At 43.4% G+C, this 17,221-nt stretch overlaps 1 protein-coding gene and 1 pseudogene across 1 annotated transcript in view; one reads left to right on the top strand and one right to left on the bottom strand.

Annotated features, from left to right (window-relative positions):
• Positions 1-3,134: 3,134 nt before the first annotated feature.
• LOC111728614 lies at positions 3,135-8,174 on the bottom strand (annotated as a pseudogene).
• Positions 8,175-8,362: 188 nt separating this feature from the next.
• Positions 8,363-17,221, top strand: part of UGGT1 (UDP-glucose glycoprotein glucosyltransferase 1) — a 114,460-nt gene continuing 105,601 nt past the window's right edge. The window contains exons 1-2 of the mRNA XM_003800346.3: positions 8,363-8,574; positions 15,450-15,585. Of these exons, the coding sequence (XP_003800394.1) occupies positions 8,517-8,574; positions 15,450-15,585 (194 nt within the window). The 5' untranslated portion in view covers positions 8,363-8,516. The remainder of the gene's footprint in view (positions 8,575-15,449; positions 15,586-17,221) is intronic.

Raw genomic sequence — 17,221 nt, 5'->3', positions numbered from 1 at the left:
AGAGAAAGTATCCAATGTACACAGCTCTATTTTGAAACTAATTTATAGCTTTCATAGGAATGTTATAACCTAATTATAGCCTTAGAATATGGGGAGGGGAGGGGGTGGATGGGTGGAGGGGAGGTGATTGGAGGGGTCATTTCTATGGTTTATCCTACAAGGGTACAAGTGAATCTTTCTAAAAGCAGAGTATGAATGTCTTGACTCAGTAACTAAGAGAATGACATGAAGGCTACGCTAACCAGTTTGATGAGACTACTTCAAAATGTATATGAAAACACCACACTGTACCCCACGATTGCATTAAAGTACACAGCTATGATTTAATAAAAAAATAAAATAAATAAAAATAAAACAGCTGGGTTTTGTGGTGGGCACCTGTAGTCCGAGCTTCTTGGGAGACTGAGATAAGAGGATTGCTTGAGCCCAAGAGTTTGAGGTTGCTGTGAGTCTATGTTTGGAAGTACACAATGTATGAAGATGTAATTTGTGACATCAGTAACTGACAGGGAAAAGGGATGGAGCTGCATGGGAGCAGAGCTTTTGTATACTATTGGAGTTAAGCTGGTATAAATACAAATCAATGCGTTACAACTTGAGGATGTCATATGTAATCCCCACGGTAACTACAAAGAAAATGGCTAAAAAATTCCACGCAAAAGGAAGTGAGAAGAGAATGAGAATATTTCACTAGAAAAAAGTCAGCTACATGCAGTCCCCAGGTTACAAATGAGATAGGTTCTGTAGGTTTGTTCTTAAATTGAATTTATATGTAAGTTAGAACAGGTACATTTACTCGTAATAGCCTCCATTCATAAGTGCAAGCTGTATGTCAGATATTTTTAACTTGGGGATTTACTGTAATAATCTCCGTTCATAAGTGCAAGTTGTACATTAGTCAGATGTTTATAACTCAGGAACTGCCTGTAAACACAAAAGAAGATAGTAATGTATGAAATGCAGGGGGAGAAGGGAGAGGCCATAAGGAATACAGAAAACAAGTAGCAAAATGGCAGAAGTTCCTCTTCACCAGTGATTATTTTCATGAAGGATTAAACTCTCCAATCAAAAGTAGATATTGACAGAATGAATTTTAAAAGTAAACAAAAGCCAGATGCAATGGCTTGAGTCTGCTGCCATCCCAGCCACTTGGGCAGCTGATACAGAAGGATTATTTAAGGCCAGGAGTTTACGACCAGGCTGGCAAAACAGTGTCTCTTAGGGAAAAAAAAAACAGGAGCTCACAGTATGCTGCCTAAAAGATACACAAATCAGATCCAAACACAGATAAACTGAAGTGAAAAAAAGAATGAAAAAAGATATGCCATGCAAATAGTAACTAAAAGAGAGCTGGAATGAATATGTTACTGATTACTGAACTCATACTGTAAGAACAGTAAATCATTATGACTCGGGCAACTTATTAAATACTTTTAGGATATAGAAGTACTTAAAATTAAGACATGGAACCTTCCCTTTCTAAATTCCAAAGTTTTGTTGGGTGATAGTTGGGAATTATTGTCCAGTTACTATTTGAAAAAATGTGCGAAGGCCCTACTTCCTGTGACAAATGACCTCTCAGTTTGACTGCTGTACCTGTGTTCAGATGATAGTGGTGGTCTGGCCAGGATGGACTGAGGGCAAGTGTTGACTCCAAGGGAAGTGTATATTAGTATCTTCTCTGTTTGGGTAGGGATCACTGGAGCCTCTCCCAAGACAGCGGGGAAACGAATGGTAACAAGGTGTGTTGCTTTTGCGTCTGGAGAGCTTGCTCACTCGGGACCATGAGCATGTATGAGAACTACTGAGAACTGAATTCTGAGATGGTACAGCCTCAGAACCATGATTACCCTAAGAGTCTGGCTTTATCACAAGCCCTAAGCAGTCCACAGTTAGTCAGACTATGGAATCAGGGCTATTTGTATAGGAGAGACACCTGGTACATGTGGAACTCACTGCTCAAGGCCACCAGCTGCAGACCAGTCTAGCCTAATCTGGTCTCATATGTGCGACAGGTTATAGGAGGTTGTTTCCTTCTCCTTCCTGATGACCTCTATCTGCATATTCTTTCTGACTCTTCTCATTTCTTTGTATTTTATTTCACCACATTTGAAGTATGTATTGAAAATCAGTTCATTTCTTTTTTTTTTTTAGACAGGTCATATTGAGACAAACAGCATCAGAATTGAGTTGGACTGGGCTGAGTTGTTGTCTACTGCAGAACTGATCGCTTAGAGGGAGAAATCCACACATGTCTGATCACAGAAGTCTTTTTTTAAGTTTATTGAGGGGTGGTGCCTGTGGCTCAAAGGAGTAGGGTGCTGGCCCCACATATAGGAAGTGGCGAGTTCAAACCCGGCCCCAGCCAAAAACTGAAAAAGAAAAAAGAAAGAAAGAAAAAATAACAAAGTTTACTGAGGACGAGAAAGATAGGTTTACAAGCAAGAGTTAAGATATAGGTTTGGCTCTGTGCCTGTGGCTCAAGCGGCTAAGGCGCCAGCCACGTACACCTAAGGTGGCGGGTTCGAATCCCCAGCCCGGGCCCGCCAAACAACAATGACGGCTGCAACCAAAAAATAGCTGGGCATTGTGGCGGGTGCCTTAGTCCCAGCTACTTGGGAGGCTGAGGCAGGAGAGTCACTTGAGCCCAGGAGTTGGAGGTTGCTATGAGCTGTGATGCCATGGCACTCTACCCAGGGGGACAGCTTGAGGCTCTGTATCAAAAAAAAAAAAAAAAAAAAAGATATAGGTTTACAAAGTAAGATTTGTTCACCATAGACAAAGGTGCCATAAGAAAAAGCTAAAGCAAGAAGTTGTCTTTTTTTCCTTTTTCTTTCTTTTTTTAGGTGTTTTTATTGATTATTTGTTTTATACTAGGTAATACATTCACATGGTTCAAAATTCAAAATGTGCAAAATGGACTAACAGTGCAAAGACTTTCTCTTATATTTGACCTGTGGCCTCTTAGTTTTCTTTCCTATGATGACTAATATCACTTACTTATGTATCTCTGCAGAAGTTGTTTATGGATATATAAACTAATATGCACCATATACATATTTTTTTCATATCATGACACAAAACTCTTTGTGTGAAGTTAATCACTGAGATGTATTGTTGCTTTAAATATGTATTTGTAAGTGGAAAAGGGGAGATACAGAAATTATCTATTATATCAATTTGTCATAATTTCTTTAACATCACCTCACATTTTGCTATAAAAATAAGCTTATAATAAATTATGCATACTTTAGTCGAAATCCCTGGGGAGTTTGTAGGGTGACAGGTATCCGCTCTTTCAGGGATGACTTTTGCTCTTCAGTGGTTCTCACTGCTTCCCCCTTTTCGGTGATCTGAGCAGCCCTCAGCAAGCCGTGCTGTGGAGCCGGGTTCCTCACCATGTCGGTCATCAGGAACACCACGTCCCTGCTGTACGTCTGTACACTTCAGCAGCAGAGTGCTCTGCCTGTTCCCATGTGCAATGAACAAGGTACAGAGTGTGATCCCTCCTTCTTGCCACCCACACTTCCCCAGGACAGACTCGCACACAACTCTAATGTGCTTGTTCTTGACTTTTTGGTCTAAGGACGGAGGCTAAGGAGGGAAGACCGCTCACCAGGTCTGGCAGCTTTTTAAGCACATAAGTGTGCAAGCAGTTAAATACTTGAATGACATTGCTGTATAAAACATTCAATTCCATCGGAGTGAATTGAGAGCCAGAACTGCTGTCCACATCTCATCTCAGGCCGCTGAGATTGCCAGAGTCTTACTAGGATGTTCAAATTTTTGTGTCAAGATTGTCCTTGGTGATGTCTAGTTCTTTAAGTTTGAAGTCTGTGGTCTACTTTCTGCTTATGATCCACCTCCAGTGACCCTTCTTTTTCTAGTGTCAAAGGCAAAATTGATAGATTCTCCCTTCATATTTCTCCTTCTTTTTTTCTTTAAGAGATGGGTTCTTGCTGTATTGCCCATGATGGACTCAAACTCCTAGGCTCAAGCAATATTCTCACGTCAGTCTCCTGATTAGCTGCAACTATAGGTGCATGCCATGGCGCTCAGTGGTGACAGAACTGTGACAGAAGGGCTGTGAGGGCAGAGGAAAAACAGTTTGAGTTTTTTCCATTCACAAAGGCTTATTTACTTATGTCTGTTTTGACTTTTGTTTATTTGCCTTTGTTTGGAGACTAGGTCTCACTCTGTTGCCTAGGCTAGAGTGCCATGGAATCATCACAGCTCACTGCAACCTCAAACTCCTAGATTCATGTGGTCCTCTTGCCTCAGCCTCCTGAGGTGCACCCCCATGCCCATTGAATTTTACTACTTTTTTGTAGAGATAGGGTCTTGCTATCTTGCAGAGGCTAGTCTTGAACTCCTGGCCTCAAGCAATCATCCTGCTTTAGCTTTCCAAAGTGCTGAGCCTTCCTGGGAGAGCCACTGTTCCTGGCCTTCCTCAGGTTCTTTTCCCAATACATCTCACGTGTAGCTATCAACAAAAAGCTACAGGCATGCTAAAAGGCAAGAAAAAAATAAACAACAGCGACCCGGGCAGTGCCTGTGGCTCAGTAAGTAGGGTGCTGGCCCCATATACTGAGGGTGGCGGGTTTAAACCCGGGCCTGGCCAAACTGCAACAAAAAATAGCTGGGCATTGTGGTGGGTGCCTGTAGTCCCAGCCACTCAGGAGGCTGAGGCAAGAGAATCACCTAAGCCAAAGAGCTGGAGGTTACTGTGAGCTGTGACGCCATAGCACTCTATGGAGGGCGACAAAGTGAGACTCTGTCTCTTAAAAAAAAAACACCAACTAAAGAGACAAAGGAAGCACCCAAACCAGACTCAGATATAACAAAGATCTTAGAATTATCAGACTGAACGTGTAAAATAACTTTAATTAATAAGCTAAGGTGTGTTATGGAGAAAGTGGACAACATGCAGGAAGAGACAGGTAACATAAGCACAGAGATAAAATGTCTATGACGAAAATCAAAAACAAATACTAGAAATCAAATTTCTAGGTTACTTACTTTTCTGCGACACTCCCATGCACATAATAAACATGTATGCCTTTTCTCCTGTAAAACAAAATAAAACAGAAATACTAATTGAAATGGGCTGGGCACAGTGGCTCATACCTGTGATCCGAGTACTTTAGGAGCCTGAGGCGGGAGGATTGCTTGGGACCAGAAGTTTGAATCCAGCCTGGCCAACACAGTGAGCCCCTGCCTATAAAAAATAAAGAAATAAATTGCTGGGCATAGTGGAATGTGCCTTACTCCTAGCTACTTGGGAGACTGGGATGGGAGGATTACTTGAGTCCAAAGGTTTGAGGTTGCAGTGAGCTGTGATCACACCATTGAACTTCAGGCTAGGTGACAGACCTAGACTCTGTCCTCAAAACAACCAAGCAAACAACAAAACACTAACACAGATGAAAAAAACCTGTGGTGGGTTCATCAGTAGACTAGACATAGCCATAGAAAGAATTATTTTGCTTCAAGAGTTTGTCACTGAGCAACGGGCTCCCGGTCTCATGTGTATAAAAGCCAATATTGGCTCGGTGCCTATAGCTCAACAGGCTAAGGCGCCAGCCACGTACACCTAAGGTGGCGGGTTTGAATCCCCAGCCCAGACCGCCAAACAACAATGACAGCTGCAACCAAAAAATAGCCAGGCGTTGTGGTGGGCGCCTGTGGTCCCAGCTACTTGGGAGGCGGAGGCAGAAGACTCGCTTGAGCCCAGGAGTTGGAGGTTGCTGTGAGCTGTATTGCCACGGCACTCTACCCAGGGGAACAGCTTGAGGCTCTGTCTCAAAAAAAAAAAAAAAGCCAATATGATGGCACTGTATTTTAAGAAAGGCTTTACTGCAAGGTCGACCAGCAAGGAGATAGGAGGAGATGTTCAAATTTGTCTCTCTGGTCTGGGGTCTAGTGGCAGGTTTTTTTTTGTTGTTGTTGAGACAGAGTTCTACCTTGTGCCCTGAGCAGAGCACAGTGGTGCTGTAGCTTGCTACAACCTCAGACTCAGGCTATGGGCATCCTGCTGCCTCAGCCTCTGAAGCCGCGGGGATTACAGGTACTTGCCGCGGTGCCCAGCTGGGTTTTTCCATTTTTTTCATGAGCCGGGTCTCATTCTCAGTCAGGCAAGCCTCGGACTCCTGAGCTCAAGCAATCCTCCAGCCTCAGCCTCCCGCAGTGCTGGGATTACAGGCCTGAGCCACAGAGGAAGAGTGTATCAATGAAGGAGACAGGAAATGGCAGGGGGCATGATCTGACTGGGTTCTGTGGAGGTGGTGGTGGGCCCCAGGTTCTTTTTTTTTTTTTTTTTTGAGACGGAGCCTCAAGCTATCCCCCTGGGTAGAGTGCCATGGCATCACAGCTCATAGCAACCTCCAACTCCTGGGCTCAAGCGATTCTCCTGCCTCAGGCCGCCACAACGCCTGGCCATTTTTTGGTTGCAGCCATCATTGTTGTTTGGCGCCTGGGCTGGGGATTCGAACCCGCCACCTTAGGTGTATGTGGCTGGCACCTTAGCCGCTTGAGCCACAGGTGCGAGCTGGGCCCCAGGTTCTTAATTTCATACTGTGACAAAACAGGGCTTCCCCTGCATCTTGGGGACTTAGGTTCTGCATGGGGTTGATTTTTTTTGTCCCAGCCTCCTCAAGGGTCCTAATAAGGTGTGCTTGGTTCACCTGTGCAGATTTGCGACTCGAAACCTGAGGGTCTGCTCCAACTGAAACACAACTCATCATTTTGCTATTGACAAAGTTGAACCAGTTGGGACTAGTTCCATGGCTACGATATGTCCATAGAAACTCCTCAAACTGAAATGCAAAGAGAATGAGCAATGATAAAAACCAACGCAGAACATCCAAGAACTGTGAGACAATTACAAAATATGTAACTCACACATAACGAGAGCACCATAAGAAGAAGAAAGAAAAGCAGAAGATATATTTGAAGTAATCATTAAAAAATTTCCAAATTTAATTATAGAAACCAAACTACAAATCCAGGAAGCTCAGAGAATGCTGCATAGGATAAAAAGTGCTATACCTCCGTATATTATATACAGACTGCACAAAGTGAAGACAAAGGGGAAATTTTGAGAAGCAGCAGCCAGAGGTGGAAACTCACAGCATTGAAAAGGAACAACTATTGACACAAATACCCATCCCATTTGGAGACAGGGACATACTCGTTGCCCTTACCACTGTATTCTAGACCAGGCGACAGAGACCCTCATTTGAAAAATAAAAAAGAATTTTAAAATACTTATGTTAATTCCTTAAAATTATTTTTACTCCATTTGTTCTAGCAAGGAACAGAAAAATCAATAGTTGGCTATACAAGTTCTTAAGTACAATACAGACATGTAAATATACAGATAATAGATTGAGCAAAGGGTTGTTTTGGGGGGGGGGGAGACAGAGTCTCACTTTGTCACCCTTGGTAGGGTGCTGTGGCATCACAGCTCACAACAACCTCAAACTCTTGGGCTCCAGTGATTCTCTTGTCTCAGCCTCCCAAGTAGCTGAGACTATAGGTGCCTGCCACAATGCCTGGCTATTCTTTGTTGCAGTTGTCATTGTTCTTCAGCAGGCCTGGGCCGGGTTCGAACCCATCAGCCTCTGTGTATGTGGCTGGCGCCCTAACCACTGAGCTACAGGCACTGAGCCCGAGCAAAGGGTTTTTAGTCCTTTCGGCATTTTCAGGGAAATGGCTGTTTGTGTCCTGCAATTATGAGTCAGTGAATATGTTACACTTATTATGTACTTTAAAATGTATTTTTGGCTTTTAGTTCTCTTCGACATCACAGTTGCAAATATGCCCTCTGAAGAGGTAGTCATTTCTGTATGGGTAAAACGATCTGTTCAGTATCACATACTCTAAAACAATTTTAAGCAGAGATAGATATTTGCAAAAAAATAAAAAAAGTTCAAAGGACAAACTAATCCCTGCAGACTAAGCCTCCACTGCCCAAATAGGATAAGATAAATTGGCTCATAACACTTAAAAAGTCTTTTTACCATGTTCCTTGAAACGGAAGCTACAAAATTTTAGAGTTTAGGATAAAGTCTAAGATGCTCGGAAACATGAAGACAATTTGTCCCTTACTGTGAGTCAGCCCCAGATTCCAGTTCGGAAAATAAAAGGTTTTGAAACCTACCTGACTTCACCATCCGGTAAAGTTGTGGAGTCTCAGGGGAGGAACCTTCCCCAGACCTCGAGGGCGGGAGTAAGGAGAGGCGGGGCCACTTCGGAGACAAGATGGCGGCCGCGCGACGCTCTGGGCCGCCAGATCCCGACTCGGTAGCCGGAAGTCCTCCGGCCTTCGCCTTTAGGAAGCGGAAGTGTTAGGGCGGCCGGCTGCTGGGCTATCAGTTTGCAAGCCGGGCTAGCAAGCCCAGCCGCGGGGAAGGCGCGTGTCGGCTTTTCACTGGCGTAGCCTGCACTGCTGTCTCCGCCCCGCCCCGTCCTGGTGTTGTCGCTGGCGCCGTAGCCGAACGAGGAGCGGCCTGGGCATGGGCAGCAAGGGGGACGCGAGCGGCGCGTGTGCAGCTGCTGCGCGGCTGGTGACAGGTACCCAAGGGTAGCGTGTGGGGGCCTCACGAATGGGGAGAGGGTCTTGGGCGCATGGCAACCCTGTGCCCTTGTTACCATGAGCTTTCGCCTCTACCCTTCCTCAGTTCCCCTGCCAGTGTCCCAGGGCTCCCCAGGTTTGCAAGCGCCTCGAGTTGCCCTCAGAGGTCTTCCGGACAAGGCATTTCTTCCGCAGGGGTAGAGGCGGGCTCTCCTCGAGGTCCTGAGCCGCCTTTGAAGAGCTTTGAGTCCCATGTGCCCAAGTGCAGAAGGAAGTAGGGGAAGTGCCCTACCTTGAATTTAAACAAGCCTGACCTAAGCAGGTTAAGAACCTGCACTTTGCAGGACTCCAATTGGAGAGCACCGTGCTCTTTTTTAGAGATTTCAGGTTTTCTTAAAATGAATTCGAGTGATGCATATAGGTTGCCGTTTTCATTTAGTACTATGTTGTATACTGGAAATTGGATGATCCAGTTTCACTTTTAGTGTCAGATTAGTGTCAGACCTCCCAGAGCCGGATCTGCGTACCTCGCCAGTAACTTACGGATTTGAAATGATCTTGGCCAGAATCTCTAGTTTGTTTTGCATTTCTCGCCAGAGTTGAGAAGGAGCATTTTGCCTTACTGTGCTAACTGACTGTTTGGAAACACTGAGGTACTTGCCAGCCAATTTTAGTATAAAATGCCCTCTTTCCTTGAAATACTTTGTACACTTGTGAGCATTTGAAGACGTTTTCAATGGCTATTGAACAACACAACAAACCTTGGCATGATTGTAGGCTTTTTTATTTGGCTTACTTTTGTTATACTTAGATGAAACTTAGTCAAGGAAGGAAGCATAATACTTGGTACAGTAGTATGGCACTTTTATAACGCACGTTTAGCTTGAGGGGAATAAATTGAACTATAAAGAATTTTTAAATTTCAGGTTAATATAGGGGTGCATACGACTAGGTTTGCATAGTTAGCTCTTGTAAGGTTGAAGTGTGGGTTTGTGCAGTTGTGTGCTTCGCCCAGGAAGCGTGCAGTATATCCGTGCGCTGGACTCGACTCGTAGGGTGGGAATTTATCCAAACCCTTCCTCCCACCTACTTGAATTTAATTGAATTTTTCTCTCACTTGAGCATGTCGGTGTTAACTTACTGGTTCTGATTAAGTACTGTGTACACGTGTTGCTTGTCCTTCCATTCTTGTGATACTTCCCATAGGAGAATGTTCTCCCAAGTTCATCTAGGTTGGTAGGTTGTTACAAACATTGCGAAATTGATGGAGAAATTTCTTTTGGAACTTTTCTGCAGTTCTGTGATTATTTTCATATCAGGTGCGTGGCAATTACTTTTAGCTGAAATTAGATTTATGTGGTTTACAGGAAATTGTTTTTCTAATAGATATATATAGTAAATGTGTATAAAGTTGAATTATTTGAGAAGTTAGTTTATTTCTCAGAAAGGGGTGCTTTCTTTTTTTTTTTTTTCTTTCCCGGGGCTGGGTTTGAACCCTCCACGTCCAGCATATGGGGCCGGCACCTTACTCCTTTGAGCCACAGGCGTTGCCCAGAAAGGTGGTTTCTAATATTTTCCTTTCTACTGTCATACATGTTGAAACGCAGGGCTATCTATTAATTTTTATTAATATTCCCTATATGTTCTTGTAGATGAATGAGCAAGAGAGAAGGTCTTCATTTTAAGTGATAGAGCTAGGGATTATATAAAACAAGGGCATCCTCAAACAAAGACCACTTTGGCGAGGTTCTTACTTCGGCTTCTCTGGACAACCTTTTCCTCTGGAATTACCTGTGGAATCAAGAATATACATTCGAGGTGTCAAGGCTTTTCATTAATGTATAGCTTTCCTCTCTCATCTCTAAGGGTGCTGTATCTTTCCCCAAGATCTCCAAGGAGATCTCTGGGTATGTCACAGATTCATGGGGATTTTCATTTTTACTTATTTTATAGTTGTGGGCTTTTTGTAGCATCTTCACTCTTGGTGCCACGTTTCTTTTGTTCTTGTTATTTTCGCTCATCCCTTGATAAATGAAGCCTGTGTTTATTTTGAGAGCTCCTGTGTTGCGAGCATTATTCTAGGTGTTGTGACTGTGATGAACCAAACTCCCTGCTCTTAAGGCACTCACATTCAATCCTCAAAGCCAGCCTGTGATCTGGTTGGTTGGTTGACTTTGGTCCTGGCTTCAGGCTTGCTGCTTTGGTTTCAGGTTGAAACCGTTCTTCCGTTAGCCACTTTCATCTCTAGAACTTGGGCCACAGAAAATCCTTGGGCTTGCCTTGGTTCTCACAATACAGCACTTGGCTCAGTCTGAGTCTGCACAGCCTGACTTCTTACCTCTTCTAACACCAGAGAACAAAGGGAGATAGCCCAGTGTTGTGGAACTTTAAAAGCAGGCAAGCTGTGGGTCCAAGCTGTTTATTAGTTGGTCGAACTACTTAGCCTCTCTGAGGTTTCACTTTTCTTATTTTTAAAGTGAAGATGGTACCGTTTCATCCTTTTATCTAGCCTGTTTATGGAAGATCTGTTGTGTGCCAGGCACTGAGCTACTCTGCTTTTAGCATTGGTGAACGGAGTAGATGTGGTTGTTACCCTGAAGGAACTTCAGCCGCCTGCATTATTGTGTGTAACGATTAGAGAGCATGGTACGTGTCAAGACCTAACGCTAGGTTCCTCAGTAAGGCCTAAGGTTTCCTCAGGGACCTTATGTCATACTCCCAGCTCCCTCCCTACTGTATATGTTGTCTGCCTAGAGTAACTGTGCAGTGATGTCTAATTTGTCATCACGAGTCACCCCTTCTGGGGATTACATGTCTAGGTCCAGGACAAATTGTAAACACAGTAGCGTTAACACTGCTTGAACACAGTTCACGTGCTGTCTCCAGTTTAGAAACTCAGTGACTTTTGAGGAGGATTATTTTCTTTTTCTCCAAGCACAGAGGATACATTTCTAAGACATATTTTTGAGACCATGCCATTTTTAAATTTAGAAGATAGTTATTTTGTTTTTTTTTTGAGGCAGAGCCTTAAGCTGTTACCCTGCGTAGAGTGCCGTGGCATCACAGCAACCTCCAACTCCTGGGCTTACGCGATTCTCCTGCCTCCACCTCCCAAGTAGCTGGGATTACAGGCGCCTGCCGCAATGCTCAGCTATTTTTTGGTTGGAGCTGTCATTGTTGTTTAGCGGGCCCCGGCTGGATTCGAACCCGCCAGCTCAGATGTATGTGGCTGGCACCTTGGCCGCTTAAACCACAAGCGCTGAACCAGAAGATAGTTTTTTTTTTTTTGAGACAGAGCCTCAAGCTGTCCCCATGGGTAGAGTGCCATGGCATTACAGCTCACAGCAACCTCCAACTCCTGGGCTCCAGCGAGTCTCCTGCCTCCGCCTCCCAAGTAGCTGGGACCACAGGCGCCCGCCACAACGCCCGGCTATTTTTTGGTTGCAGCCGTCATTGTTGTTTGGCGGGTCCAGGCTGGGGATTCGAACCCACCGCCTTAGGTGTACGTGGCTGGCGCCTTAGCCGGTTGAGCTATAGGCGCCGAGCCCAGAAGATAGTTTTTTTAAATGAGAAAATGTTTTACTGTAACTGTCGATTCTGGTTATTACTTGGCACTAAATGAAGTGATTTTCATATTGCCTTTTCATTCTCACAGTGACCCTGGGTGTCAGATAATGTTTTTCCTACTTTATGGTCTGAAGGCCAGGAAAATAAGGTAACATGTTCTTGGTTAAACTCCTGAGAAGTACCAAACTCAGTAATTGATCACAGCTCCCTAGAACAAAAAGAATTTCTCTTTTTAGAAACTATGTTTGTTTTGTCACATAGAGCAGGTTTCTGAGGCTGCAGGCCACCAGCCTGTGTGGAAGGGTGTCTATGGACAGTCCAAAGAGAGGTTTTTTTTTATTTTTTTGAGACAGAATCTCACTTTGTCTCCCTTGGTAGAATGCTGTAATGTCACAGCTCACAGCAAACTCAAACTCTGGGGCTTAAGTGATTCTCTTGCCTCAGCCTCCCAAGTAGCTGGGACTACAGGCTCCCTGCCATTACGTAAGCCCAGCTATTTTTCTGTGGCAGTTGTCATTCTGTGCTTAGCTGGCTCAGGCTGGGTTCGAACCTGCTAGCCTCTGAGTATGTGGCTGGCGCCATAACCTACTGTGTTACGGGCGCAGAGCCCCAAAGAGAGTTCTTGAGTGATCTGAAGTTGTATGTAGAAACCTTGCTTGCTCCTCTTTGGGAAGTGTAACTTTACTAGATTCTGAAAGGGGTCTATCCTTCCTCCCCCAACCAGGAATCACTGCTAGCAGGTTTCATGGTCAAAAGTCCACTTTGGTTAGCTTGTTTTCAGTAGATTTTATTTTTTTGTGTGTGTTTTCTTTTGTTTCCACAGAGTCTCTATAGCAGGCTTTACAAATGTTGATTTTTTTTTAATACTCCAGAGTATCTTTATTTATGTGTTGTAAATAGGATATTTATAAGCAGTTGTTTTGTTTTTGAAGAACCTGGCAGTGCTTGAACTTAAATTCTTCTTTCTTTCTTTCTCTTTTATTTTTTTGAGACAGTCTTGTTCTGTTGCCCAGGCAAGAATGCTGTGGTCTCACCCTAGCTCACAATAACCTCAAATGCCTGGGCTCAAGCAATCCTCTTGCCTCAGCCTCCCAAGTAGCTGGGACTACAGATGCCTGCCACAATGGCCAGCTAATTATTTTATTTTATTTTTTAGTAGAGATGGGGGGGGTGTCTCGCTTTGCTCAGGCTGGTCTTGAACTCCTGACCTCAAGTGATCCTCCTGCCTCAGCCTCCTAGAGTTCTGGGATTATGGGCGTGAGCATGCCCATTCTTCAGACTCTTCTAATAGCCACTGTTGTATTTGGTATAATTTATTCTGCTTTTGACCATTGTTCTTCAGAGTTATGTGAAGCAGGATGTTAGCACCAATGATAATGATTTTTTTTTCAATGATAATGATTTTTGTAAAAAGCTACTGACTGTTTTCCTTCCAACAATCGATTTTATAAACATTATTGAGAAACTGGGATGAGACTGGAGTGAGCCTTACAGAGCTAACTAACATTCAGAAGCACTTGAATCATTTAGCTTCCCATGTATTGAAGACCCCTTTTAGTTCTCATCCAAATGGATAGAGCTTGGATGCTGACTTTATAAGGCTCAGGGGAAAGTCTGATTAGGTTCAGTTAGGAACACTTTTGGGATGAAAAATCAGATCAGAGAATGCAGCTGGAGACCTTTCTCTGATACGGTCTGGCTGCTGTCTTTGATGATCTTGGCAAGGCTGGACAGGCCGCGTATGGAGTCAGCAGGCCTGCATTCTGTGGCCATGCCACTTTGCTAGCAACCCCAGCTTCCTCATTTTGTAGATTAGGATAGTTGGCCTGGGAACCTACTAAATAGGTTCCTAATTTCAGAACCTATTTTTGAGTTTACTTTTGGGATCCATTATATTACTATGACTATTGTAACATATCACAAAATTGGTGGTTTAGAACAGTAGAAATTTATATCTCACAGTTCTGAAGGTTAGAGGTCCTCAATCAGAATGTCACAGGATCCTGTTCCCTTTGAAATCTGTAAGGGAAGATCTTTCCTTGCCTCTTCCAGCCTTTGGGAGCGCCAGGCCTTCCTTGGCTTACAGTATAATTTCTGTGTTTGCCTCTGTCTTCCCCTGCCAGGCTCCCTGAGTCACTTCACAGTCGTCCTTCTGTGCCTGTCTGTCAGGGTGACCACGTTTCCCCTGTTTAAACACCAGTCATGTTGGATTAGGGCTGACTCTGATGGCCTCGTTTTAACTTGGTGACCTCTGTGAAGACCCTCTATACAAATAAGTTCACATTCGGAGGGTTGGGACTTCAATGTAACTTTTTTGCGGGATGCATTTCAACCCTTAACACACTTCATTTATGTTTTCATTGGTCTCAGCTTTATTTATTCTCATGCTTTATAAAGTATGGTTGTGTGCAACCTGATGGGCCACAAGCTTACTTTTATTTTTTAAATTTTAATTTAATTTCTTTCTTTTTTTTTAGAGACAGAGTCTCACTTTGTCACCCTCGGTAGAGTGCTGTGGCGTCACACAGATCACAGCAGCCTGCAACTCCTGGGCTTAGGCGATTCTCTTGTCTTAGCCTCCCAAGTAGCTGGGACTACAGGTGCCCTCCACAATGCCCAGCTATTTTTCTTTTTTTGTTGTTGCAGTTTGGTCTGGGCTGGGTTTGAACCCACCACCCTTGGTATATATGGGGCCAGCGCCCTACCAGCTGAGCCACAGGCACCACCCCAGTTTAATTTCATTTTTGACGCAGGGGTTTACTCTGTTGCTTGGGCTAGAGTGCAGTGGCATGACTGTAGCTCATAGCAACCTCAAACTCCTGGGCTCAGTGATCCTCCTGCCTTAGCCTCCTGAGTAGCTGGAACTATAGGCGCCCACCACTATGTCTGGCTGTATTAATTTTTTGTAGAGATGGCGTCACTGTGTTGCTCAGGCTGGTTTTGAATTCTGGACCTTAAATGGTCCTCCTGCTGTGGTTTCCCAAAGTGCTGAGATTATAAGTGTGAGCCACTGCATCCAGTCCCAACTGCCTTTCACACCTCTGTATAGTACAGAGGTGTAAGAGGATCCTTTGTAGGAAAGAATGCCGTGAACTGCATGCTTTTAGTTATTTGTCAGTCCCTCAGCAGGTATCTGCGGGCCTCCCTTGATATTGAATACTGTTATATTTTAGAACCTTCTCTATTTCTGTAACTTTAATGTTATTTTGTGTCTCTTTAGGATTAAGATTGTTATTTTATGTGTCCAAGTGTTAAGTTTTAAACATTACGTTGTAGCAAAACTTTTTTTCTTTTTTTCCCCTTTTAGGAGTTTGCTGTAAAATGGAGCTTCTGATTGTATTGGCTGGACTATGGCTGCTCTCCTCAGTAAAGGCAGATTCAAAAGCTATTACAACCTCTCTCACAACAAAATGGTTTTCTACTCCATTGTTGTTAGAAGCCAGGTAAGAAGACATTTTTTTTTCCTTTGACGTATTTGAGCAGTCTGTGCCAGTGAACATTCAGGAGCTTTTTAGGGAGTGAGATTATCATCAAATGCAGGAAGAGCCTCTTACAGTGTGCCCTGAGTAATGTGCTGTGTAAGAGCTGTTAGGACACAGGATCTGTCTACTAGTGGGACAGAGGCTGTGTGGATTCATAGAGGTAGCTGGGAATTTCTTTAGACAAATATACTGAATTGGTTAAATTATTATGTTAGCTTCCAGGAACAGTGTTAAGTATGGTGATAAGGGAATTGTAGTTACATTTTATCCTTATTTGAAGCAAGTTTTAAGAGGTGGTTAATAAAAGGAAGAGAAGAGAGCTTGGCCACTTGGGGGAAAGAGGTCATGCTCCTCTTAAGAACTTGGAAGGAGACCCCAAGATGAGAGTGTATGGGGGAGTCTGAGGAAATGACCAGGTTTTATCTGTTATAAGATATACACATTCTAACGTCTCCAAAGTCAGGATGCATTATTAATAAAGTCAAGACATTATCTTCACATTATAATGGGAAGCATTTCTTTTTTTGTTGTTGCAGTTTTTGGCCAGGGCTGGGTTTGGACCTGCCACCTCTGTTATATGGGGCCGGCACCCTACTCCTTGAGCCACAGGTGCTGCCCACTGGGTAGCATTTCTCATAAAACAATGATATGTCTTAAAATTGATAAAACAATATACTTAATGACTTCTTGGGATATTTTATATTCTAATTGTGCTTTTTAGCTATAATATGTTTATAATATAAGCATAATGAGATACTTCCCTTTATAGCCAGGTTTTATATGTTTGTGGATGGCTAACCTATTTTTATTGTATCTTAAGTAATGTGTCGGTATGACTTAAAGATATTCTTTCAAAGAGTGTCTTTGGATTTCCACAATCTAAATGTAGGTATATTGAACAGCAAGCATTTGGTGAGTCTCAGTGTTTGACAGTGCTAGAAATTTGAACTGTCATGGGACTTTGTTAACTTTGTGATCTACCTTCATCATCTCCAATTTAGAATTTTGTCTTCTATCATTTTTCTCTTAGTCCCTAGAAAAATGTGAATGAAGTTTTGGTATTTTGATTGTGTGGTACCAGTGGTTGTACCTCCTAAGGAGAAAGCCTCATTTGGTGTTGCCAAGAGGACCAGTAGGAAAGTGGATGTGTAAGAACTAATCTAGACTTGCTCAGGAGCCTAGTGAACTTTCTGCTGAATAGACTTTCTTCCATCATTCCTCTTTGCCTCCCTTTTCTCAGCAGTGAAATGGCAAAACAAAAACCAAAAACCCCAAACACAACCCCAACCCCACTGTATGTATTTCCTAGTGATGTTACAGTAACTGAGTTGGTCAATGGGTGGAGCTCCCCAAGCAGAATATTGGTAAAAGTGAAGTGACGGAAGGTCTGTTGAGATCCTAGACTGACTGCCTGAGCTGGACCTCAGATTACTGAACTTTCTTTTTTGTTTTTTCCTTTTGCTATTCTTATTTTGGATGACTTGTCTGGTATAAGTCTAAGTCATGGAGGTGTCCTATCACTTTCTGGGTAATTTTGTCTAGTTAACTGTTACAAGTGTTTGGTGATATTCTGCTTAACTTTTTTTTTTTTTTTTTT

The sequence above is a fragment of the Otolemur garnettii genome, unplaced genomic scaffold (genome assembly GCF_000181295.1).
Source record: "Otolemur garnettii isolate 467f Iridium unplaced genomic scaffold, OtoGar3 scaffold00173, whole genome shotgun sequence".
In the NCBI taxonomy this organism is placed as follows: Eukaryota; Metazoa; Chordata; class Mammalia; order Primates; family Galagidae; genus Otolemur; species Otolemur garnettii.
The sequence above is the reverse complement of the archived record's forward strand: the minus strand, read 5'-3'. Positions and strand labels throughout refer to the sequence as shown.